The sequence below is a fragment of the Sphaeramia orbicularis genome, chromosome 18, assembly GCF_902148855.1.
Source record: "Sphaeramia orbicularis chromosome 18, fSphaOr1.1, whole genome shotgun sequence".
Taxonomy (NCBI): Eukaryota; Metazoa; Chordata; class Actinopteri; order Kurtiformes; family Apogonidae; genus Sphaeramia; species Sphaeramia orbicularis.
The window spans coordinates 33202209-33230137 of record NC_043974.1 but is presented as its reverse complement, the minus strand read 5'-3'; the positions used below and the strand labels follow the sequence as shown (position 1 = coordinate 33230137).

At 35.4% G+C, this 27929-nt stretch overlaps 1 protein-coding gene across 1 annotated transcript; it reads left to right on the top strand.

Annotated features, from left to right (window-relative positions):
* Positions 1–27862, top strand: capgb (capping protein (actin filament), gelsolin-like b). The gene is made up of 9 exons (XM_030162787.1): positions 1–154; positions 17282–17475; positions 22496–22650; positions 23927–24085; positions 25379–25528; positions 25607–25693; positions 25771–25903; positions 27031–27122; positions 27518–27862. Exons 2-9 carry the CDS (start codon positions 17283–17285, stop codon positions 27581–27583), a joined length of 1035 nt encoding a protein of 344 aa, XP_030018647.1. The 5' UTR covers positions 1–154; position 17282; the 3' UTR covers positions 27584–27862.
* Positions 27863–27929: the final 67 nt, after the last annotated feature.

The following is a 27929-nucleotide window of genomic DNA, read 5'->3' as shown; positions in this document are numbered from 1 at the left end:
CAGTGGGTTGGACGAAAACCTCCGACAGAGGCAGGAAACGTCTAGTGCTGGTCTGGAGAGAGAGAGAGAAGTTGTGTTTAGTTCGTGTTGTCGTTCGACCGACGGCTTTTCCTGCTGCGACGTGTTGGGTATCACCTCCACTTCACTTTCTGAGGTAAGACCTGAACAGAGACTTTTATTTTTCATCTTCAATCCTCTTCCAGTTACTCTTATTTCCTTCTTTCTCTGCTGTTTCTCCTCATTTAAAATTTTTTTTTCCTGACATTCTTCTCCTAATTGTCCTCCTGTTCATTCTTTCCCTGTTTACTCATCACATTCCTGTTGAAACCAACTGAGGAAAGAATGTGACAGCGACACAAAGACCCTTTAGTTTTCACTTCAGGGAGTTTCTTTAAAATCTAAACCTCACATTTACTCTGATTCTTCTCCACCATCCTGTTTATTAGTTTGCACAATCCGAACATTAAACCTCCATTCTTTATCCATGCCTGTATCCTGCATACACATGCTCCTGTTGGGTTTTTGCCGGTTTTTGCAGCTACTTCCTTAAAATCAGGGTGGAGTCGTGAGTGTGAGCTGGATTTCATAAGCGCATTAACCCTTTAAAGACTGTGGAGACAATGACAAGTATGCAACTGTGTCACCGGTGACACAATAGTGTTAATGTAAACATTTGATATTGACACATATTAACATGTCCACCTCATTGTCAAAATAGATGTAAATATTTATTAAATTTTGCATTCTACCGATGTAGGGATGTCGTTTATACTTGAGAATGAAAAGCGTAAGAGAGAATTTAAGAAACTGCAACAAAAAGCAAAGACGGTAGAAGCAGAATTCAGATTTAGATGATAAAATAACTGTTAAAAATTTGTTTAAACTGCCGGAAGCACCCACAACTGAAGAACGGATCGATATCGTACAGGACATTTACATTCTGGAGAAGCTGACATTTTGTTTTAAGGGTCAAAGGGAATCTCTTTTCATATTTGGTCAAAATGGACAGACTATGGCAAACCTGTCATTGATGTGAAATGAATATATCGGTTATGTGAAAACATTTACATGATATACACTTATGTTTAGGTTAACTTAAACATACACACCTTAATATGTCTTATCTTGATGAAGAAGCGGAGCAAGCCCTCTCCTCCCGCCCACTTGTTATATTTGTTCTATATTCTACTGAAAAACTTGGATTAGCAACTCACTCTTTCGTTCACATTGGAGGTGTGGACATTGAATTGTACCCGAAAGGGAAGTTTGGTATGATCTGCTTCCTCGAATAAACAAAGAATGGAAAAAAAAAAAACCAAAAATCTGTTCAAACCACAATAACTATGAAAGTTTTCCTGACCGCTGTTACAGACTATAAGTAGTGGCTGAATTTTTAGAACAGGGGTGTCAAACATATGGCTCGTGGACCTAAACTGGCCGCCAAAGGATCCAATCCGGCCCACAGGATGAATTTGTGAAATGCAAAAATTGAACTGAAGACATTAAAAATCCAGGATGTCAATATCCTTTTAGTTCAGGTTCCACATTCAGACCAGTATGATCTAAAGTGGGTCAGACCAGTAAAATACTATCATAATAACATGAATAATGACAACTACAAATTTTCTCATTGTTTTAAGGCGGCCATACACTGTGCGATTTTAGAGACGATTTCTCACTCGTGCGACTCTTTCTGTGATTGGGCCAGATGTGCCTCTAATCGTGTGTCGTGCTTCGTGCAGTGTACATGGGGTAAGGAGAAACAATTAACACCTCACGACCACCTCACGATCAGCAGTCGTATGTTCGCAAGGAAAACGGAGCTGTTTGAAGTCCTGCTCGCTCCTCGTGAAGGTATCACACCGTCAAAGCAGTGCCACGAGCCGATGTGCCTCAAAAACTCACACTGTGCATGTGCGAACACAGAAGCGCACAGTAGCGTACAAGCTTACAGTAGCTGGCTACTGGCCTAGTGCAGTTTAGCTTTTGCAGCTTACCTCTAGTTCCCTTTGCTGTAGGATTGACAGCCCATACTGTCCACGTCTGGCCAACTAATTCCTGCACCAAACGCATCGTCGTCTTTTCTTCTTTTTTGATTCCCTGCAGATAATGGTACATATTGCCAAAGCAGCTCGTTGGTTTTTGTTTAGCGCTACCACTTCGTAACTCACGCCAATACACAATCGTCTATGCACTTTCCTTGGTATTTTAATGTTGTATTTCCTGATCCAACACTCGAACGTGTCATGCATCCTCTGGTGTATGGTCCTACAGTGTGAGCAGTCAGGTCGCATACGAGCATCGGTCCGTACAGTGTGAGAACATGAATCGTGAGCCTGACTTCATGATTGATTCACACAGTTTGAGTTGGAGCTGCGTGCAACGATCGAAATAATCGTACAGTGTATGGCTGCCTTTAGTGTTTTAAAAAAAAGTGCAGTTACATGAAAATGTTTATATTTACAAATTATCCTGTCACAAAAAAGTCAATAACCTGAACAAATATGGACAATATGAAGTGTCTTAATAGAAGTAGAATTTTACCAATATTCTGCCTGTTATTAAACGTTTTGTGTATTTGTAGATCCACTGTGATCTGTAAGTTGTAATGCACATGAGTAAATGATAAACAGGCATAATATTGCTAAAATTGCACTTATTTTTCCTCAAGAAATTTCAGATTATTCATGTTATTCACATTTTTTAAAGCATACTTTGTAGATATAAACATTTACTTAATGTAATTTAACTGTTTTCACTATTACTTTACTGGTTTGACCCATCTCAGGTGATATTGTTCTGAATGTGGGCCCTGAACTAAAATGAGTTTGAAACCCCTCTGACAGGAAATGAAACCTTACCACAGCTCAGAATCTGCTGCTTCCTGGTTGTTGTATTGGTCAGTAGAGTTTAAGTAAACATCCAGAGAACACGGGAGGCGCTTTTACTACACGTTCTTATTAGACAGTGGTTCATGTTTTAATTTATCCCGGCAGCAACATTTTCATTTTGTAATTTTCCTTTTTCACTCTAAAACATAGAGTAAAGTTTGGAGTTGTCATTATTTATGGGTTGCTATGATAGTGTTTGAATGTGGAATCTGAACTAAAATGATTTTATTGCTGATGTAAATGCAGACTAGGTGAAGTAATATCACTGTTGTAGTTATGTAATAGTCAATGCATGATTCAGCTCGCCCACTTCTAGTTTATAGAAGTATTTTTTTCCAGTTTGAAGCACAGTACACAGCATTAGTACACTTGGTCCATTTGTTCTTTTCAATGTTACAAAGTTTAATTTGACATTTACTTTTGTTGTCCATTTTTGACGTTTTTGGCTTTGTCCATCCGTGACACTGCCATTTGTCAAAACTCTTGCTATTTAGGTGTGATAAAATATTTTGACCCATCTCAGGTCATATTGCTGAATACATCTGAGGTTGAAAATGTCATAGGAACTTCACTTTTGAGAACTTTGTAATTCGTGCAAAAAATGGACGTAAATTTTTGGTCCAACTGTGTAGTTTTTGATATTTTTCATTTAAAAATATTTCAAACTAAATTTTGCCCTTTGAGTATGTTTAAGATGTTTAAGATCCAATTATGTATAATATTTGTCTTAAAGTTTTCTGTTTCAAAAGTTATGAATGAAAAAGTAGTGGGCTGTCCATCTGTGACACCCTTGACCTCACCCGATAGTAACACCGATGACAGTAATGGCAATAATAATGATGACCAATTAGCTATTAAAAAAAAATAAAATAAAAAAAAAAAAAAATTTTGAATAACAACAACAAACAGCCACTGCACACTGGGACTGTGAATCATTCTGATAAGTACTTACCAATTAGAGACTGTAAACTAAGCGCTGTTATTGGTTTCATATTCATTTTCTAATCAGACACTTGAGTAAAGCTGTTTTTTGCTCCAGATACTTTTCCATCTCCATCGTCTGTTTGACTCGTATGAAACTGGTTTTGATTTCAGTTTCTAATCTCTGAGTCCAGTCAAGTATAAACCTGGTGGTGTATGGTCTCACATTTCTGTCTGGGTATCGACACATGGATGACTGACGGACTCGGTGACCTCTGGAGTTTATCTCAGACCTCGTCCACCTCCGTCCGTCCGTCACCATGTCTTTGACCAGACATTGCTGTAGCTCAGCGTCTTGTCAGAACCTGGCCTCCAGATCAGGTTTGGCCTTATGACTTGAATAATTTTTCCTTTTGTTACGGCTTCATAAGTCACCAGAGTTAATAAGAGACATTAAGTGTAATTTAAACTGGAACTTTAAAGACATTTTGTGCTGATTTTACTAAAGTGTGACACAGAGATTGAAAGTTTTACTCTGTTTCTGATACTAGTCTCATTGGTGAGTAATGACCAATGTCTCTCTAAACCAGGGGTGTCAAACATACGGTTTGTGGGCCAAAACCAGCCAACAAAGGGTCCAATCAGGCCGATGGAGGAATTTATGATATGGAAAAATAAATATTATTATAATAAATGTTAAAATAACTTTTGTTCAGTCTCAAGTGGGTCAGACCTGTAAAGTACTATCATAATAATCTATAAATAATGACTACAAATTTTTCTTTTAGTGTGAAAAAAAAGTTAAATTCCATGAACATATTTACATTTACAAACTAACCTTTCATAAAAAATGTGAATAACTTGAACAAATGTGAATAACTTGAAATGAAAGAAGTAAATGCAATTTGAGAATAATAAATACCCTCCACAAAATGAACAAATATTGACTAAACTAACCTACAAAATGATAAAAAATGAATGCAAAAGAATACGATAGTTATCAAAATGAACTCGATAGTGAACAAAATGGTCAAGAAATGACCAAAATTTACATCAAAATCACAAAAAAAACCTGACTTTTTTTTCTTTTTTTTTAGCAAAAGGAACTAAATTGTCAACACAACAAAATTAATGAAAAAAAAAAAAAATCATAAATAAAGTGAGTTACTTACTTGTTACTTGTGAAACATTATTGACCATTGCAGTACTTACCGATGGAAGGATCTGAACTATTTGCTCAGTTAAATCCAGTGAATGTCTCCTGTAATCAAAACCAGAAGTGGTGCAGTGAAATACTGCATGTTCAACTTTTTTTTTGGCTGGTGTATATCAAATCCAGTGGAAGGTACTGTTGGAATAAAATGATTATTATTAACACTGGACACTGTGGCCTAAAATTCCATTCTGATAGAAATGTTAATATCTGTCAATAACATTTGACATTTATCTTAATACTTATTAATAAAGGCTGGCTTTTGGTCGTCAGTGAAACGTTCAGGAAACCAGATGGTTATTTGTGGTTGTAAATTATTTGTCAAAGAAGCAACAAGATGAAACTGATGTAAAAGATGAAAATAACATAAAAATGTAGTAAAACAAAAAGATGTTCCAAGATGAAAAAGAAGTTGTCGTGGAACTGGTTGTCCCAGATCAAAAGGGCTTAAGTAAAAGATATGACTTTGTTCTTCTGGCCAAAAATTTCTAATTGGTCTTAAAAAAGGAATGACAGGAGAAATTGGTTTTCAAGGCAACAGAGGTTTATTGTCAACAAAAAAATAATAGGGCCTGGCAGTCACCTACTGGTGTATGAGTGTGTGTGTGAATGGGTGAATGTGAGGTTTTGTAAAGTGCTTTGAGCTCCATTTAAAAAAAAAAAAAAAAAAAAAAAAAAAAAAAAAAAAGTGTGAAAAAGCACTATATAAGTACTGAACATTTACCAAATGGTCAGGATCTTTACTTTATCTACATCTTCAAAGGTCGTCTTCCACACCCATTGGTCATTATCACTAGATTTACAAAATGACATCATTTGAACGTTTTAATACTCATTGGACATTGTATTAGATTACACCATTGGCTCATCCCATCGTCAGGTGGTCCTGCTGTATCTGGACAGTTCCCAGGGACATCTGTCTTTTTCCGATAACATCACTTTTTTTTTTTTACATCAGATTTTTTCCTGATTAACGCTGGATGGCCTCAGTGGGCATCTTGACCTATTTTGAATAGTGGCTTAAAGCTTCACATGATATAAATGCTTAATAGCTTTGCATGGGGTAAATGTTTGATGGCTGTACCCTTAAGCAAAACTGTGTTTAGACCCCTCCACAGACATGTCCGTATATAACCTTTTCTTCTTTGACACTGTTTAACTGTACTTTACACTATTATAATGTAAAGTGCTTTGAGTGTCCCACAAAGCGCTATAGAAATCTAATCCATCATTATTATTATTATTATTATTATTATTATTATTATTATTATTATTATTATTATTATTATTATTATTATTATTATATCTTACTGTTTTTTTTTTAATTTAATTTTATTTTTTTTATTATATTTCACTGTATAAAATTATCACTACATGCAATATCTATCATGGATGAAATCATAACACACCTTGTAAATCATCATCATTCTCTTTCCAACTGTGTTTTATTTTCAAAACACTCAATGAGTTAATAAAATTGTTTTCCAACTTATACATACCAATATATTTTCATACATGTTTTCATGACTATTTAGCATAATGAAGACATCACTGTTAGCACATCACCTGTCTGAAAAAGTATACTACAAAGTTATAAGGTAAAACAGTGTTAAAAAGATGTAAAAAGACAAAAGTGACATAAGATGTAACAGATGAAAAAGATGTAACAGATGAGACAAAAAAAGCTTAAAATGTAACGAGACCTAAAAGTAAAAACGGTAAAAGTGACAAAGCCAACATAAAATGGATCAAATGAAAAGGTAAAACTTAGACATAACAAAAGTACTGTAAGATATAACACAGTATAAGATGGAACAAGACAAAAATGACATAAAAATAACAACAAAAAACGGTAAAAAATATGAAACAAAACTAGACAAAACAAAAAGAAAACAAAAGATCAAACCAAGTCGCGCCACAAAAACAGGACAAACGAGTCCAGAATTGGGGTCAGAAGAGATTAAAAGAGTGGAAAGATGGATGTGCCAGGTACTTGCTCTCCCCGTAATTATCAGTGTGGTGTTTAGCTTTAGCCAGGAACCAGGAACCCGACTCTACCCATCCACCCCTACCACCCCCCCCACCTCGTATCCACAGGCCACAGGTAGGCTTTCATCACGCCGGCTCCTGTTACCTCCACATATAAGCTAACCAGGCCAGGTGAGCGCAAACACTCGTCCTCGCCAGGCCTTCGACCCTTTACAACCTCCCAAACACACACTCCGGTGGACTCACAAATGGAGCCCGAGTCCGACAGCATGCCCGAGGCGCCCGAGGCCTTCATACAGTTAAGTGGACCGCTGATTTTTCTCTCTATCTGAGCGTTGAAACCCTAACCCGGGGCCCCTGAACCTGGCCTCTGGCCCTTCCACTGTTTGCTGTTACCGGTCATCTCCTGGTTTACATATTTACTCTTCTGCTGATGTGACTCTTATTAAAAACAGCGACTCATCAGATGTCTGGTCTCCTGAACGTGCCATAGAGCTGTTCTTTGACGGACCACAATGCTGACAATTGGCGCTAATGCTCCCCCGTTTCCTGCTGACTCTTTGCCGACTAGTTATTGGTGTAAACCCACAGTGAGTGCCGTTAAACCAGCATCAGTATGTGACACCCTGCATCTGTGTCCTCAGGTGACTCAAATCTAGTTAGAAGTTTGTTTTGCTGCTTCTGTCGCCATGGAATTAAAACACAAACCAGTGATTAATATGAGCGTGGTTTTCTAAGAACGTGCATTAAAAGCTCCTCCCGTGTTATCTGGATGTTTATTTAAACTCTGCTGACTAATACGACAACCAGGAAACAGCAGATTCTGGGCCACGATAAGGTTTCTCTACCAGAGGATTAAGACCAGGGGTGTCAAACTCATTTTACTTCAGGGGCCAGAACAATATGATCTTAACCAGTAAAATAATAACAGTGAAAAAAAAAGTCAAATTACATTATTAAAATGTTAACATCTACAGTCGCGGAAAAAATTATTAGACTATCAAAAGTCATCAAAAACAATGGTTGTGCAATCAAGTACTAACTCCTGTGTGTGTCATGTGACTAAAACAGACAGAAAAGAAAACATGGAATGCCTAAAAGCACTGTGTTTGTCAGTACAATGCCATAGATATTGATGTAAGAACTGAGGTGATTTTGGTTATTATCAAGAAAACCATGGAAAATGGATAGATATCAGCTCTGAAATTAAACTCTTATGAGCTATTTTTGTTATAACAAATGTACCTTTAGTTGTCATTAAAATGAACAAGAAATTGAAGAAAACAAGGGTGGTCTAATAATTTTTTCTACAACTGTACAAAATATCTTCTAACCTCCTAAGACCCAGGAAATGTCAGCAAAGTACAAGCTTTTTTTGTTCTTTATTAAATAAGTGCCTATATTGGAAACATCATGATGCAACAGTTTTTTCAGATGCAGTTTTAAAATTTTTATGGAATGTCCTTTGTGGTGGACAGTTTTTTTTGTTTGTTTGTTTGTTTTTTTTCTTTTTTTTTTGTATAAAGTTGTGAAACTCTTGTCTGCAAATGTGGACAGAAAACCCATAGCTGGGTCTTAGGAGGTTAAAAATGTTAATAACCATGAACAACCTGAACATTCTTCAGAAAAATAACTGCAATTTTAACAATATTATCCCTCAGTTTATCATTTGCAAATGTGCATTGCATCTTACAGATCAGAACAGTCAGAATATTGTTAAAATTGCTCTTACTTAAGACATTTCATGTTGTTTATATTTGTGCAGGTTATTCACTTTTTTGTTTTTTGAAAGGACAGTTTGGAAATGTAGTAATTTTACTTTTTTGCACTAAAACGAAGAGAAAAATTTGGAATCATCTTTATTTATAGGTTATTATGACAGTAGTTAATTTTACATTCAGCTACTGCCAATACTACCAATAATCTGAAAAGCATTCAGGAAAACCTTCATAGTTGCAGATTTTTGTCATTTTATTGTCTTAATCTGAAGACTATTGTTTCTATCATAATTTTTTCGTGTAATCTTGTTAAAAAAAATGTGAAGAAATCAGACAAGACAAAACCAACAAAAAAGTAACATAAAAAATAGAACAAAATGTAGCAAGTCAATAAAGACTTAATAAATGACAAAAGAGATGTAACAAAATGTAAGAAGATGAAAAAGGAGTACGAAGATGAAACAAAACTAGACAAAACCAACAACAAAAAAACAAAATGTGAAAACACGTAATCAAACAAAAGTAACATGAAAGATGCAACAATATGAACGATATAACCAGACAAAACAACTGTAACTAGACAAAAAAGATGTAAAGAAACTGAACAAAATGTATACACAAAAAAATAAATAAATGAAATGGCATAAAAAAGACAAAAAGACAAAACAAGATGTAATCAACGTAAAACAGTCATTTGTGCTTGGACCCTTATTTATTGTTAAATATCAACAAACGGCAGAACCTTTAAAATGTGAAAATGAACTAAAACCAACACAATACTTTGATGTTTTGTGCTGAAGTGTTGGAGGTGAGAATGTAAGTAAAATAAACCATTAAGACTAAACAAAATGTAGATAATGTCATGAGTTTATTTGGTGTGATCGACCTTTCAGATCATCAGATGCATGTATTTGACCCTTCCTCTGGTATCCCACATATAGAGGTCCATCTAATCCCTTAAAGCGCATAATGTGCACAGCGCCACAATAAAGGCAAAATGTTTTTCATAAAGTTTGTTTTTAACTTTTTTTTTTTATTTTTACATTTATTTGTATTTCAATTCAATTTCAGTTTGAGCCATCAACAAAAATATCAAATAGTCATATTTTTAACCCTTTAAATACCATGTTTGTAATGTAAACACACCACGTTTTTTGATGCAAAAAAAAAAAACACAAAAAAAAAAGAAATTTTTTTCAAAATACTACATAAAAACTGATTACTTACTTATTTCTGCAGCCTGGCATATGCAAATGATTCACAGTAACATTGGTTAATATGCATTATTATTTTTATGTGCCAATGTGCATTTTTTACTCACTTTGGAGAAGTGTGCTAGTGTAGTAATTTTCCAATATTTACAATGCTGATTTTAGTGGCTAGAATTAGTTTAGTTAATTAATTGGAATTAGTTATTTAATGGGTCAGAATTTTAAAAATGATGCAAAAATGAACAACTTTTGAATTCTGACCAAATACAAATTGTGAGAAATATAACTTTTTATAACATGAAGTGCAAAGTGTGCATTATATGCTCACCTGGAAAATGGAACCTGACGCTACTTTATATTAACATATGATTGTATAAAAATTTAAAGCTGAAACTCCAGTGGGGTTCGGTTCTAGTTAGTGTTTGACTCGTAAACCTGGTCGTATGTCTATGAAATGCCTCTTCCACTGTAAATGTTCGTCTTCCTAAACTGTGACCTGATCCGTGTTGTTGATGTTCACGCCTGGTTTTCCTGCAGCCACACCATGTCCTGTTGGGTGTTATGTTGCATAAAACTGAAGTAACGCAGCCACAGTCATTAAGCAGCAACAGGACCCTCATTTTGTGTTGAGTGTTGGTGTAATAGAGCTCATCAAACAAACCACAAACTGATCTGAGGCTCCTGAACGGGTGTGGGTTGAAACCGACCCACTGTTAATTAAAATAATAAGAATCAACACAGAATCCGTCATATTGGTGTAAAAATTCAGATTACACTCATGTTATTCATTAAATAAAATAAAAACCGAGAGAAATAAGGATGAAATCATAAGCAATAAAAGTAAAACTGTTGCATTTTTCACATGATTTTCATGGTATTTATGTTTTTTAAAGTCATTTTTTTCATGTTGCATCTTACAACATGACAACATTTTTTGTCTTTTGGTTTACTTTTTTTTCACCCAGTTGCATCTTTTGAAGTTTTCATTTTGTTGCACCTTTTTAGCATAATTTTTTTTTATCTTGGTACATTTTTGTTTTTTTATTTCAAGGTGCATCTTTTGGGTGGTTTAATTTTGTTGCCTTTTGAAATTTTTTTTTGTTTTGTTGCATCTTCTAGACATGTTTTCTTTCAGTTGCATCTTTTGGTGCATTTTTTTAATAGAATTTTCATCTGGTTGTTTGTTGTTGGTCTATTTTTCCTCCTAATTTTGTTCTTTGCATGCTCTGAATGTTTGTACTCGTGTATTCTACAATTTTTTCTTACAGTTGCATGTTTTGGAAGTTTCTGTTTATAGCATTTTTTTGTTTTTACATAATTTTTTATCATTACACTTCTTTTTTCCATGTTGTGTCTTTTGTCTTTCTTTTTTTTTCATTCAGTTGCAACTTTTGGACATTTTTAATTTTGTTGAATTTTTTAAAAATCATTTTCCTCTTTTTGCATCTATTTTTCTCTTACTTTTGTTTTGTGGCATGTTGTGGGTATTTTTTTTTAACTTATATTAAATAAATAATTCATTATTCAAATAATTTAACCAGCCATTTAAACAGTTAAAATCCTGAAAATTGTTGCATGTTTGGTAGTTTTGAGCAGGGCTGAAGATGTATGACATGTTTTACATTGTTTTTCCTCCAGTTGCATCTTTTGGAAGTTTTCATTTCATTGCTTTCATTCTTGCTTTGTTTTCATTCTGTTGCATCTTGTGGATGTTTTCGTCTTTGTGTCTAATTTACAACCACAATGACTGTGTAGTTACTTCGACTTTCCCTTAGAACAAAAATACCAGCCATGACTTTCAAAGATATAATGATTAGACCAGTGTTTTTCAATCTTGGGGTTGGGATCCCACGTGGGGTCGCCTGGAATTTATAGTAATTGATAAAAAAAAACAAACAACAACTTACTAATAAAAAATATATGGTGAGTTGAGAGAGACAATCCCAATCCATAAAAAACATGACAAACTGTGAGTCTGAAACTGAAGCACTGTGGTACTGCTTATCTTTCAAATGTTCATTGTGGTCGGTTTCAGATGCTGCAGCTCTTTCATAATTCATAGTTTGAGTTATTGTTTGTTCAGTATTAATTGTCAGCCTTGTAAATCCAAGCTGGACTGACTGTACATATCCTGACCAAGGAAAATCAAATTCTCACTTTGTGCAGTAATCTATACCTGGCTTTTCTCCCTCCATCCATAATAATATACATTATATAGACTAAATGTCGTTTAAAATTAACATTTATTTGCAACATAGTATAGCAAATTATTACATGATCAAAAACAAATTAATTTTAGCAAAAAAAAAAAAAAAAGTTTCCGTTTTGAATGTCTGGGGTCGCCAGAAATTTGTGATGCTAAAATGGGGTCACGGGCCAAAAAAGGTTGGGAACCACTGGATTAGACCTTTCAGAGTGAGAACTATCTGAAAGCTTTTATAGTACCTGTTTTACCTGCTTTAGCCAGACCCTCTTTCATTTCTCTGTTTAATCTAAAGAACAACTTGTCCTAACTTTTGATGTGAAAGAAGAAAAACTGGCTCTGTATCTCAGCATCATGACAAGTTGAGGCAGTTCCTTCATGTTTCTGACATTGAGCGCCTCAAAGGGAAACTATGACCAAACTCCACATGTTTTTTGTTCCTGTTTCAGATGAACCTCTTCCCCTTTGTGGGCGATGATCTGTGTCACATCTCAGACAAACTGGACAGTTTCCAAACATGAGTCAATCCCATTTCCACAAAGGTTTAGAGCTGCAGCTGTTAAGTATTTTTGTAAACAATTAATCTATTGATGATTTTCTTCAATTAAATGATTATTTGAATAAGTGAAAAAAAAATCATAAATGCTAAGCAGACATCTCTGAAAATGACCAACAACTTGTTCTTTATTCAAGAACCAGCTGAAACAACCACTAAAATATAAAAGCGTGAATAAAATATCTGTATAGAAATAACAACACTATAAAAGCATGTATAAAAATTAGGGCTGTCAAAATTGTCATATTAATGTGGATTAATCCAACATCATGATTAATCTAGTTAAAATTTTTAATGCAAAAATGGAAATATGAGGACAAAAAAACCAAGATGGAACAGTTGTTTAAAGTTGTGTGTGTGTGTATATGTGTATATATATATATATATATATATTCTTTTTTGAGTTTGTTTGCTCATGCAAAATGAAATGTGATGATTAATATTGATTAAAAATGAATTATTTATATTTAATCGAAATTAATCCCCAGCAACCCTGTGATAAATCTTATTAAAATTTTTAATCCTTTGACAGCACTAATAAAAATATCTATATAGAAATAATAACAACAATAACAGTATAAAAGTATATATAGAAATGTCTACAAATATAAACAACAACAAACAAGTCAAATGACATCTACAAATCAGTTGACCGCAGTGTTCAACACATTTGGATCCAACTTACTAACAACTTACGATGGAACTCACACACAACTTAAAAAAATAAAGCCAAATATTTTTAATGTTTATGTGAAGGCTTAAAGGTTTAAAGGAGTAAGTGATGGTTCCAATGAAGAAAAGTGAACATATAGACATTTTCTGCCTTTTTGTCCTTGTCTCTTCTGTTGTTTGTGCTGTTCCTGGCCTCATGTGCATCACAACGTGCATCTGTGTGAAACACAACAGTGGAACCAATGTTAAACAGCAGCAAAATTAAGGAAGTTAGCAATGTTGTCAAGTGAAAAACAGGCGATTGTTAGTGGACTTTAAAGGCTGATAGCAAAATTTTCAGAGCAGGAAAGAGCAAATATTACCATTGAAAACATTATGCATGTCTGAAACTCTCACTTCAGTAGAAACCAGATAACCGTTGAACCTCTGTTAAATCATTTTAGTTCAGGTTCCACATTCAGCCCAATATGATCTAAAGTGGGTCAGACCAGTAAAAACTAGTAACATAATAACCTATAAATAATGACAACTACAGCTATTTGTCTGTGTTTACATATTACAGAATGAAAATGTTTACATTCACTAACTATCCTAAGAAATGTGAATAACCTGAACATCCTGAAATTTCTTGAGGGAAAAGTAAGTGCAATTTTAAATATTCTGCCTCAGTTTATCATGTACACATGTGCATTACAACTTACAGATCACAGTGGATCTACAATTACACAAAACATTTAGCAACAGGTAGAATATTGGTAAAATTACACTTCTATCAAGACATTTCCAGTTATTCACATTTTTTAAAGGATACTTTGTAAACGTAAACATTTTTATGTAATCTTGTTTGATTGAGTGATTTATTCTGAACATGCAATGAAATTTAACATATACATTCGCTGAAAAAATTATTAGACCATCAAAAGTCATCAAAAACAATAGTTATGCAATCAAGTACTAACTCCTGTGTGTATCATGTGACTAAAACAGACAGAAAAGAAAACATGGAATGCCTAAAAGCACTTTTTCTGTCAGTACAATGCCATAGATATTGATGTAAGAACTGAAGTGATTTTGGTTATTATCAAAAAAACCATGGAAAATGGATAGATATCAGCTCTGAAATTAAACTACTATGAGCTATTTTTGTTGTTATTATTATATTTTTCCAAACCAATGTACCTTTAGTTGTACCAGGCATTAAAATGAACAAGAAATTGAAGAAAACAAGGCTGGTCTAATAATTTTTTCCATGACTGTATGTGAACAAGTAAAACATAAATAATAATACAAGAATGAACAATCAAGACAATCTTAAAATACATGCCCGAAAAGGGGTGGGAAGAAGTGCAACTTATTTAATCCCGTCCCTTCTCCACTAAAACAAAGAGAAAAATTTGGAGTTGTCAGTATTTATAGGTTATTATGACAGTATTTTACTGGTCTGATCTACTTGAGATCATATTGGTCTATATGTGGAACTGAACTAAAATGATTGAAACATCATTGATTGACATGTAGATGTAATCAGGGTCTTCAATGAAGCATAAAAGATTTGGGGCAGATCAGATAAGGAACGTCAGAGTTGTAACAACATGTTGTTTCATGGCAAATCCATCAAAACATCAAATTTGCAACATCACCATGGCAACAGCTCTCAAGCTGGGCATCCTATGTTTAACTTGCCAAAGGTCTGAAGATGACACAACATTTCAAGGAATTTCGGTAAAACATGTAGATGGAGCTTAATTCAACATGGGCTTCCTGTTGGGGTCAGGTCATGTGACCACTTTCATTCCATGTTTTGTACATGTAGGTGACACTTGGCGTTGATTAGGGATGTGTAGAGGGTGCTAATGACACTTTTTTTTTTTTTTTAATAGTCATGTGCAAATTCCACAAATTAGCCCCTTTTCCACCAACACTCTCAGGAACTTTTATTACCAGGAATATATTTACCTGGTAAAAGAATTCCTGTGTCTATATGGTTTGTGTTTCCACCTCAAAATTCTGGTTAAATTAATTAAAATCAGTTTCAGTTGTTTCAAAGTCCTGCTGAATTTAGTTTTGATTTTATTCTGTAAATATGTTTGTACTCAGATGGACAGACAGATTATTACAATGACCTTTGGAGAAGATGAAAAATTGTCAAATAGATGTTATTATCATCCTTCCATGTGTTGTAGCTTCTTTTCTTTTGCTGAAATAAAGTTTAGAATAAGCTTTAATATCATCTCAAAATACAACTGTTCAGAGCAACGAAATCTAATGCCCAGAATTCTAAATACAGGAAACAGTCGACAGGAAGTTGCAGACAAACGCTGGTTATAGTGTGTGAACGTAAGTACAGAACACTGCAAGTGTGTTCCACCAATCGGTGTTCTTCAGCACACACCTCCGCCCCTGAGAATTCTGGGGACTCTGAAGTCCCGCCCCCTTTTGAGGAACTCTTTATCAGGGAAAGTTTGGGGTCGAGGGAAAGATAATTTCAGTGGAAACGCACAAAGGGGATACTGCTACTGCTTTCACCATGTCTGATGTGTATTTTCATAATTTCCAAGCACATTTATGGTTTCAAATGTGTGATTTTGCCTAAAAAAAAAGGGGACACTGTCAACACCGACCTTCACCAACACCAATAGTTTGTAAAATGTCAGCGTTTATTAACCCAGAAAAACCCAAACAGCCACTGGCAACCAAAACCATCTACCGATGTAAACAGTTTAGTACCTGTTTATCCACTGATCCGATCAAACACAGTCATCTTCTACAACACTGATTCATCAGTAAAACCCCTGGACTTTATTAAATGACAGTGGATGGAGATGCTTGTTTTTATGTTCATTTATTTATATCTTTGCTGGAAAAAGTCACTACTTCTTCAGTTTTCTCTGTTTCTGATATAATAACCCTCAACTTTAATCTGAGCTTTTATGAAATATTTACGTGATCAGTAAATTAAATATAGGAAAATACAATATAATATAGATAAAAATGAATTTGGGAACTGCCACAAAAGTAGCACTGGGTCTTAATGGGTTATTTGTCTTTCCTTGGTAAATAGTGATGTATTGAACTAATGCACAGGTTTCAAACATGCGGCCTGGGGACCAAATCTGGCCTGCCAAAGGGTCTAATCCGGCCCGTGGGATGAATGTGTAAAATGCAAAAATACACTGACAATATTAAAAATCAATGGTGTTAAAATCATTTTTGGTCAGTTCAATCTAAAGTGGGTCAGACCAGTAAAATACTATCATAATAACCAATGAATAATGAAAACTGCAAATATTCCTCTTTGTTTTAATGTAAAAAAAAAAAAAGTAAAATTACACAAAAATGGTTACATTTACAGACTGGCCTTTTACAAATATGTCTGAAGTCTGTGGAATTGTAGCAATATTCTGCCTGTTTTTAAATATTTTGTGTATTTGTATATCCACTGTGATCTGTAAGTTGTGATGCACATGTATAAATGATGCTGATGCATTAAGGTGTAATATTGTCAACATTGCACTTTCAGGTTGTTCATATTTGTTCATGTTATGTTCAAGTACAGTTCATAGATGTAAACATGTTCAGTACAGAATTTTACTTTTTCACTCAAAAACATAGAGAAAACATTGGAGTTGACATTATTTATCAGTTCTTATCCTATTATTTATGTTATTTTACTGGTCCGGCCAACTTCAGATCAGATTAGGCTGCATGTGGCCCCTGAACTAAAATGAGTTTGACACCCCTGATCTAATGTATCTGATGGACACAGAACCAACTGTGAGTTTGTTCTTTATAAAGTTCAGTCCAACCTACTGTTGTTTCAGGTTTGTATAAATAACTCATTGTTGTATCCACTGACCTTAAACCAAAGCCTGATCGCTGTTTCCTCCTGGTTCGTTCTTTCGTACAGTATGATTTGCTTCAAGCCAGCGCCGGGTCAGTTCAGTCCAGAGGTCCGGGATCCGGGCCTGTTGGTCTGGAGGGTGGAGAAGATGAAGGCGGTGCTTCTGGATTCATCAGAGTTCGGAGCGTTTTACAATGGAGACTCGTACCTGGTTCTGAACAACCGTGGGGAAGAGGGAGCTGACATCCACATGTGGATTGGTGAGAAAATTAAAAAAAAAAAAGAACAGTGAAAAAATAACCCTCTGACATAGGAACTGATCAGAAAGTAAAACCCTTCAACATGTTTTAAGAGTAAAGTTACACATCACAGTTAAAAAAAACTTTGAACTGTGACTCTTTTTGCACTTGCCAAGTTTATTTTACTGAAAAAATGGCAAGAAACTGGGTACAAATACTGTGTTACTGTACTTGATACAAGTTTTTATAGTTATCCTCTACAATATCTGTAGACTCTACTCTGTCAGTGTCACTACAGGTAAATAATTTTATAGTTTAAATGCATTGTAAGGGATTGTTTTTAATTTGTATTGTGTGAATTTCCATCATCAGTGCTGATTCGGCCTAAATGCATGTGATAATAAAGCACAGAAACAAGACAAAAACACCATAAAAGATGAAACTATGTGGAAACAATGTGAAAGACTGAGCGACACAAAAACAATGGAATGTGACAACGAGATGAAAATGAGGTAAAAAAAAAAACAAAAAAACATAAGAGACAAAACTGATGCAAATGATAAAATGAGACAAAAATGTGAAAAACATAACATTGGACAAAAATAGCATCTTTTGCAACATTTTTGTCTTGGTTTGTCTACTGAGACAAAAATGGCACAAAGATGAAATGAGACAAAAATTATGTAAAAACATAAACTGAAATGAAAACCATATAAAGGACAATGATGAAAATGACATGAGACAAAATAAACAAAAATTATGTAAACGTCAAAATGACATTAAAGATAAAGTGACAAAAAAACAACATGAGACAAAATGAGACAAAAATAATGTAAAAGACAGATAGAAATGATGCAAAAAACAAATGGAGAAAAAAACGATGTAAAAGACAAAAAAGATATAATAGGCAAAATGAGACAAAAACGACTGGAAAGACAAAGCCAGATGAAAAAGAAGTAACAAAAAAAGCAATAGAAGTAACAAAGTGAAAATTGGGTAAAAAGGAAACATAAAAGACAAACTGAGACAAGTGACACGAGATGAAAAATGATAAAAAGACAAAATGAGACAAAAATTACATTAAATTAAAAGATGTTAACAGGTGTCCCCGGTGGACGCCCACCCTGGTGTCCCCTGTGGACGCCCACCCTGGTGTCCCCTGTGGACCGTCCTGTTGCTGCAGGTGAAAAGCTAATAACCCTCTGATTAACAATGTTGACACCTGAGCCTCGGGGTTGACCTGCAGTATGGACAGAGGAAGAGGAGGACAGGCGAGGGATGAAGGCTGGCTGTCGGAGCCCAGATCCTCCCGAGGGAAGTGGGTCATTAAACATGCATGAGGGCTGTTACAGTACTCAACTGTGGCTGTTGTTTCCACATGTATCCGGTGCTTTAGGTAACACTAAGCTGATTGTCGTGGATCGGAGAGGCCTCTTGATGCTCAGCCACGCGTCTCCTCCTCCTCCTCTTCCTCCTCGTCTCTGTCATCTTTGTCTCCATGACTCATCACCTCTGTTGGCACCTGGTCCCGTCCATCACCAACATATTCACCTTTATGACGCCCAATCCACATCCCGCCCCACTTTTACTCTGATCCGTCCATACCATTTATTTTCTGATTTTCTTCTGTTATATTTGATCATTTTTAGCTTGAAAAAGCACTGACCCTCTAAAGTGAAGAGTGTTTCACTGAATCAGTTTACGTCCACACTAATACTGATTTCTGGAGTTATCAGATTATTATCAATTATATAAACAGTACTAGAAAAGCACTCAGAGAGCACAGACCTCCACCAAGGCAGATTAACCCCCCTCCCATCACCACCAAAATTTCATAATTTGTTCCTTGTGCCAGAATCAACATTTCCTGAAAATGTCATCCAAATCCGTCCATAACTTTTTGAGTTATCTTGCTAACAGACAGATGAACAGACAAACCTTGATGAAAACATAACCTCTGCCGTTCCCTGGCAGAAGTAATAGTCTGATATGTTCTACTTGATTAAAGCAGTAATCGGATTATGAGAAATCAGATTAATACACTTGGGTTAACCTTTCTTTTTTCTTTTGTTCAGACAAGTTACAGTTTTCAGATGTTACCTGCTTGACAGTTTCGACTGTGACTCCAGTCTTCCTCTCATTGGTCCGTCCGTCGAGCCAACCAGCTGATAAATGACACGTCAGCAGCACGTTGGATGACACTTCTGAGGAAGACTGGAGTCACAGTCGAAACTGTCAAGCAGGTAACCTCTAAAAACTATACCTTGTCTGAACAAAAGAAAAAAGAAAAGTATAACTACATAAACAGAACACAAACTGAACATCATTAACCTACACCTGGGTTAACATCTGATTAACAGGTATATGTATAATTCAGATGAACAGGTATACATGTGTACCTGTTCATCTGAATTATTTCATTCGTTCACGTCTGTGCATGTGTAAAAAAAAAAAAAAAAAAAGGACCAATGCCCTTTACTGTACACATAAAATCTGAATATTGCAATGTCTGATTACTCAAAGTTATTAGATTTTTATGGTCTTGTACAAAGGCTCAGTGTTTGGGTTCATCCACGTGCAACACCTCCTTAATATTATACACAAATATTCACTTAAACTCCAATTTTTATTTATTTATTTTTTTTATTTAACCAGGAAAAAGATCCCATTGAGATTAAGAACCTCTTTTCCAAGGGAGTCCTGGCCAAGAGACAGCATGAAACACAACACATAGTTACAACATACAGTTACCTCAAACAGTTACAACAAACAATAATTTACAGGACAATTCAACCTATGTAAAACATGTGCAAGTCCTTGAGTTGTTCTCCAGCACTTTGAGTTTGGATTTAAAAGCATTCAGTTCAGACGGTTTTCAGTCTTTTAGCAACATATTCCATGTGGACAGAGCAGAGTACACAAATGCCCTTTTACCCAGCTCTGTACGGGCGAATGGCACAAAGAGGAACAAATGCTCATTTGATCGCAGACAATAAGAATCAACACTTCTTCTTGTTATTAAACACCAGATATTGGAAGGCAGTAGCCCAAGTATGGCCTTGTAAATGAAGGTGTACCAGTATCCCAGCCTCCTAGTGGACAGGGCAGGCCAGCCCACTCTGGAATACAACTCACAATGATGTGTCATGGTTTTAGAATTAGTAATAAACCTCAGAGAAGCATGATAGACTGTGTCAATCATTTGAAGATACTTGGACGATGCGTTCATATAAAGTACATCTCCATAATCTAACACTGATAAAAAAGTGGCAGTGACAAGGCGCTTTTTTTTTTTTACATCAAAAGAAAAACACAACTTATTTCGAAAGTAAAAGCCCAGTTTAAGCTTTAACTTCTTTACCAGGTTTTCAATGTAGGGCCTGGAAGTGAGAATAGAATAGAATAGAATAGAATAGCCTTTATTGTCATTTGACAGTACAAAGTACATCAAACGAAATTGAGTTTGATGATTAGGGACATTGGGCCACTGCTCCTACTAGAGCGCTGCCACAAACCCTTTTCTTCGAAAATTGCAGTGAAGAACACAAGATAATGCAAAGCACAAATATAAGACATCATACAGCTTTCACACAGTACATGAGGGAGTCATCAATCAAGACACCAAGATACTTATACACATGAACCACCTCTATGACATTTCCCTCAAAAGTAGACAGTACTGGGATAGTACTGTCTACTTTTGATGAACTTGTTATAATGACACAGTGATGTTTGACCACCTAATTCTGTGAACAATGATAGTGTTTACATTGTATTATCCAAATAGAACTGAGGATATAAATGGCAACTTAGCAAAGATAACGTCCCATAATAAATTTATACTTTCATAAACCGTGGAATCAAACTCTTCTGTGAAGACACGCTGCCAGTGTAGCATCAAACTCCATTCTTTACACTTAGAGCTGTGTCCAGGTGAGAAAACTACAGCCTCTATTTTTATCACTTCTTTTCTTTGACTAAAAGTTTATTAGCGGTTTTTATCCTCAACTTGGCCTTGGCCAGCAGAGTGATTCACTACTGCCTCTAGTGGTCACATCTGTACAGTTTAAAGACCTAGCATCAGAACTATTTAGATTCAACACTAATAATTTTAGCCCATTTCTGACTTATTCAAAGTAGAAATACTGCATATAGCTCCTTTAACGTACAAGAATACATAATTTTTGCCACCCACATTTGTATGAAATTATACCAAAGCAATTTTAAGTATTTGATCTTTTTTTTTTTTTTCAATTTAGCGTTTCAGCAGCATCCAGATGCTAAACATTAACTGAGCTGTTTTATATATTTAATGCAATTAAATAATGAGCTTGCATTCTTCATATTTTAGTACTTGTCATGTACTAATTACTTAATACTTTTAGTCCAAATCATCATGGACATCTTAAAAACAGACAAAAGACAGCTTGTTTCTCATTTGAATCATTCATGTCAGTTTAACCCTTGTATGGTGTTTGGGTCTGTGGGACCCGTTTTCATTTTTTATGAAAAGAAAAATGATGAGTAATTTTTTTTTTAATGAATTTTTTCGTCTCATATCTTGATTACTTTTTATTAAAAAAACGAACTAAAAACGAGTAGCACTTCAATTCATAAATGTGATCCAGCAAAGGCAAAAATTAAACATGTATGCTTTTTATGTTGCTTGTAATTGGGATGAAGTAATTATCTGTTGCGTATGTTAACGTAAAATAGTTTGTTGAATTAAAACCCACAAATGCAGCGGGTCCACCACACCCACGAACATTGGCTGCATAACAAAAATCTGAACACCACAGAAGGGTTCATGAAAATTCTTTGCCAAGTAAAAAAAATGCCTCAGTTTGTGTTATTTTATTTTGGGTTTCTTTTATTGTTTCAGTGGGCTGCTCTATTTACAGATTAAATATATTTATATAAAGAAAACCACAGACTTTTCAGCCCAAATACTTCTATGAAAACATAAGTCCATAAGACCTGGTTTGGATATAAGGCACATACGACTGTGTTTTTATTTATAGTTTTTATTTCTGTGCTGCAGGTGAGAAGTCATCTCGTGATGAGCAGGTTGCATGCGCCATGTTGGCCACTCAGCTGGACAACTTCCTGGGTGGTGACCCAGTCCAGCATCGACACGTCCAGGGCTACGAGTCGGCCGAGTTCATGTTCCTGTTCCCCAGAGGAGTCAGCTACAAGGTCAGGTCACAATGAACCCGAAAAACAGCAAAATGAGCCAGATTCAGGAGGAAAATTAATGACAGCAAAATGACAAATTATACCTTTGAACCCAACTGATTATGTATTAATTATGGATTCTGCAGACACAGACATGGGGATATCAATTTTACATATCTATTTGTTGCTGTTTATTAAATTTATTTCCATTTTTTTTAAACAAATATTTTACTTGTTTTTGTTTTACGTTAGTTTGTAGCTTTTCTCCGTACAGTTAACAATTTTGTAGCTTTTTTTTGTGGCTTGTTTTAGTCAAATTTGTTGCGATTTTTAACTCATCTGTTTGTTTTTTTCTATTAAATTTGTGGAATTTTTTGCCAGTGTTTAGCTGCTCTACTCCAAAATGACCTAAATTTTTAGTTTATTTGCAGATTTTGTTTCTGTAAAATTAATATGTAGCATTTTTCATGAAATTTTTTTGAAATTTTGATTAATTTTGAGTTTTTGTTTAGGTTAATTTGCTGCTTTTCTCTGTCTAGTTTGCTTAGTATTTAGCTTATGTGTAACATTAGCTGAATATTTACTTTTCTGTGTAAATTAACTAGCATTTGTTTGTAGCTTGTTTTTGAAATTTTGGCTCGTACATTGCTTTTATTCGTCAACTTTTTTTAACTGCTTTGTGGCTTGTTTTTGTAAAATTGCGATTTTAGTTCGTTTGTACCTTTTCTTTATCAGGTTTGTGGCATTTTCTGCTAGTGTGTAGCTGTTCTACTGTAAAATTACCTCAGCTTTTAGCTTGTTTGCAGGTTCTTTGTAAAACTGTGTAGCTTGTTTTTATGAATATTTTAGCTTGGTTCTAACTTCTTTGTTGTAAAATGTTGCTTATGAGCTAAAGCAGGTGCCCTTATTGGTTTAATAAGAGGCGTGACGTGCACTAATCATGGTGCTTTGCAAAGATACCAGTATCTTCGATCGATTCTTTAAGTAAATAAACATCTGCAGCGAAATGAAGGTATTCTGTAAAACTCACTGTGACATGTATTGATTCTTACCCTCTATTAAGTACATAAACATATCAGCAGATAATTTTATCAGCTGTATTTCAGTTTTTATTGCTAAGCCTTTTTATTGTTTTACAGCTCTCAGATGCTAATGGCCTCTGTGCCAAAGTGCATTCATGCCATGTTGCATTGAACTGATGCCACGTGGAGCTCAATAAAACCGATATGTCACGGACACTTGAGCAGCTTAGGATGTTAAGACATGTTTAGAACTGACAGTGTGTGTCGTATCGCAGGAGGGCGGCGTAGAGTCGGGCTTCAGACGGCCCCAGGGGTCCGGGACGGTGCAGAGGTTGTACCAGATAAAAGGCAAACGCAACATCCGTGCCAAGGAGGTGGAGCTGAACTGGAGCAGCTTCAACAAGGGCGACTGCTTCATCCTGGACCTCGGTGACGTAAGGACACTATTCATATCAAAACAAATGCACTTCCACTAGCAACGAGAAAAATACAGATAAGCGGTTATGTATCGTTTAAGAGACACAGTTTCTGATTAGATCCTTAGCAATTACAACTATTACTTAACTGCTACACAAAACACATAAGACAATCAGTAAATCTGTAATGACAGCAACATTTCATTTCTAGCGTCTTCCTTCCACTTACTTTGTGTTAATTTTCCACTATTTACCAAGTTCCAAAGCTTATAATTGAAGAACCACAAGACGAAATTAATCAAGGGAAAGGTTTCACTACTTTCACTTCACTAAAATACAACCTGAACTACATACATGCTAATACACACACAGTACCTAGCATTAGCATTTAGTCTTCGCACATACCGCACATTAGGAGCAGTGAGCTGCCACTGAAGTGACCATATATGGACAAAAGGGGGCAGGGCTATAAGGGCCCAAGGGGTTTGAGGTGAGTTGATGCTAAATGCTTGCTTACTAAAAAGCTTAAAGTTTAACACACTGGATTATCCCCATAGGGAAATTCAGTTTGCATTTTATCCTCAAAACAAACACAGTACCTAGCATTAGCAATTAGCATTAGGACATTAGCACACAATACACAAACAAGGTATACGCAGGTTTGAAGATGATGAATTTCTGGCATTTTTCAAGATGCCTTTGGTCAACTTTTAGATCTTCCATTCACATAAATAACAGGTTCAAGACATCTATGAGGCCCATTGTACTGTTGTTAATGTGGATGTAAGGTTTGAAATTTAAACAAAGACCAAACAGAAATGAAAGAAATGTCTTAAATTCAACTTTGTCAAACCTGTAGATACTCTGCCTGCCCCTTTTGCCCAAATATGGGAACATCATTGGCAGCTCACTACTCCTAACGTGTGCCATGTGCTAATGCTAGGCACTGTGTATGTGTATTGTGGGTAAAATGTAGAGACTGCATTTCCCTGTGGGGATAATAAAGCAAGGTAACCTTTAACCTCCAAAAAGCCAATATGGTGATGTCACAGTTCCATCATTGACTAATGTTTTACATTAATTGATTTGATTCAAATATTACTGAACATATTGTCAAAGAATAGGATCTATTTTTACAATAATATAGGTATGAACTGTAAAAACTTTTCACATGCTTGGATTTGAGCGTTTGTTTTCGATTTCTTCATCTATCAAACACAGAATTTGGAAGTTAATCACATGAAAAATGAAAAATAAAGGCCTTGAATAAATAAACTGAAGAAGCGTAAAGTGATAGTTTTATGTTTCCAGATCATCGTGTCGTGGATCGGCTCGCAGGCCAACATCTTCGAGAAGCAGAAAGTGCGTGAGATCGCATCGTTGATCCGCGACACCGACCGACATGGAAAAGCCCGGATCATCGACACCAATGAAGGGGAGGAGCCAGAGGAGATGCTGAAGGTAAACGAGGACCAGACAACCCATCGGTGAATCAGGTCTTGAATGTGACATGTGGTGTGACAGTTGACTGTGTTTCAGGTTCTGGGTCAGATGCCAGCGTTGGTAGAGAGTACACCGGAGGAGGACACCAAGGCCGACGCCTCCAACTCCGCCTCCCTCTACAAGGTAAAACCACATCCACCAGCATTCATCTAACAAATGTCCAGTAGAAAGAAATGAAGACGTGTCCATTCTGTTCAAAGGTGTCGGACGCCACAGGAAGCATGACGATAACCAAAGTGTCGGAGAAGAGTCCGTTCGCCAAAGAGCTGCTGGTCCGTGACGACTGCTTCATCCTGGACAACGGTGCCAACGGAAAGATCTTCGTCTGGAAAGGTGAGGGGGAAAAACTTAACACCTAACACATGGGTTTGGGTTTGAGTTTTTAGCATTTTGGTAAAATTTGTGGAATTTTCCACTAGCGCAGCTGTTCTACTGTAAAATTATCTGTTTTCAGCTCGTTTGCAGTAGAGGTCAACTGATACGGGTTTTTCTAAGGCCGGTGCAGATTTTAAAAGATGTAGTCAGCCAATGGCCGATACCTACAGTGGATTTTTGAGGCCGATATTTAAAGCCAATTTATTTTTTTATTTTTTTTAAAAGCACATTGACCGTAAAATACAAATGAAACACTCAGATAATTAAATTTTTTATGTAGCTATACAAAAGAAATTATTAATAAGCATATAGTACTTTTAACATATATTGAAACAGACTTTTTTGTAAAATTTGGTCTATGCGTTTGTTGGTTTTATTTATGTATAATTTGCTTAGTTTTCAGCTTGTTTGTAGCTTTTTTGTGCAAGTTTAGTTGTTTATGGATTTTCTTCATAAATTTGAGTATATTTTTAGCCTGTTTTTAGGTTTCTTCTAAGTTGTTGAGGTTTTAGGAAATGAGAAGTAAAAATAGGAAATTTTAGGATTTTTAGGAAATAATACTCAACTTCGGGGAATGTTAGAAGTTTTTGCGTTAAATTTTAATGAGCAATGCTGTAAAAGCTGATCTTCTGTCGCAATTCATGACTGAAACTTACATGAGAACGGGTTATTTTAAAGTTTTTTTCTTTTCATTTTATACCTTTTTGTTGATTACTTTCCTTAAAGCTGCGTATGACTTTCATCACCAATTTTTCATCAAATCTGTTAAACCTGAGTCATAGCCTAAGTATCATGAATCCATAAGTCTTTCCGTAATTACTCACCTGAGTCTCTGCCCTCACGGTCAACAATTTCAAAGTGTGCTCCACCATAAACACTATGTGTTTGCGAACAGAGCCGGTAGTTTACTCAAGCATGGTGACGAAAGTCATATGCAGCTTTAAAGTTTGAGGAAGTAGAAATCAGGATAATTTGCACTTTAAGGAAAACCTGTCATGAATCTTTACGTTTAACTCCAAAAGTCCTCTTTTACTTTAAGAAAATGTCAGTGACTTGTTCTACTGATGTCGCTCTCTGATCGACAGGAAATGGAGCGAACGCAGAGGAGAAGCAAGCGGCGTTGAAGATGGCAGATAACTTCATCGAACAAATGAAATACGCCCGAATGAAAACACAGGTACAGATGCTAACATTTACACAATTACCATATGGATATCTTTTTTTTCCATTGTTTGTCTTTTTTCAATAATGCTCTTTAATATTGCTTTTTGCCTTTTGTGTCCTTTCATCTTTCATTTAAGCTTTAACATTTTAATTTTGTCTTTTTTTTCTTTCCTGTATGTTTTCATCTTTTTAGAATTAACATTTTCATTGTGTTTCCATTAATTTTTCAATTTGTGTATGTATATATTTTTTCAGATTAATTTTAGTCTCACCATCAGAATGAGAATACAGTAGCCGCTTCTGCTTGATGCCTGTTTGGTTTAGAGTGAAATCCCCTTAATCATGTCATTATTTTCCCTGTGATGCTGCTTCAAGATGATGATTTTGTGCTAAATGTTTGTGTTTCAGGTTGAGATTCTGCCTCAGGGGAAGGAGACCATCATCTTCAAGCAGTTCTTCAAAAACTGGAATTAACATCAGTTGAAAAAAAGCCCTTCAGACCCAAACATAAACATCATCTGACCCAAACACATTTCATTTTTTATATGCATCGACTCATCTGTACATATTTGTAAGGTACTGTTACTACTTTTGGACTAGAATCAGATGTGATGCCACTTTTCTACATAAAGAGTTTCTGATGAGTTTAAACAGATAAAGTAAAAACCAGTTTGGATTTAGTCGTTTTGTTTTTTACTTTTGTTGAATAGTGTCACAGATTTGAACAATTTAAATAAATGAATCTGAAACTGAGCCGTGGTTTTTCTTTCATCCAACTCCACCAACGACAACGATATCACCTATTTATTGGACCTGATAT

Bases quoted from the DNA above. Each gene is read 5' to 3' on its own strand.
- capgb (XM_030162787.1), top strand. From the start codon at position 17,283: ATGATTTGCTTCAAGCCAGCGCCGGGTCAGTTCAGTCCAGAGGTCCGG. The intron at 25,529-25,606 runs GTAAACGAGGAC...ACTGTGTTTCAG, and splicing joins AGCCAGAGGAGATGCTGAAG to GTTCTGGGTCAGATGCCAGC. The intron at 25,694-25,770 runs GTAAAACCACAT...TTCTGTTCAAAG, and splicing joins ACTCCGCCTCCCTCTACAAG to GTGTCGGACGCCACAGGAAG.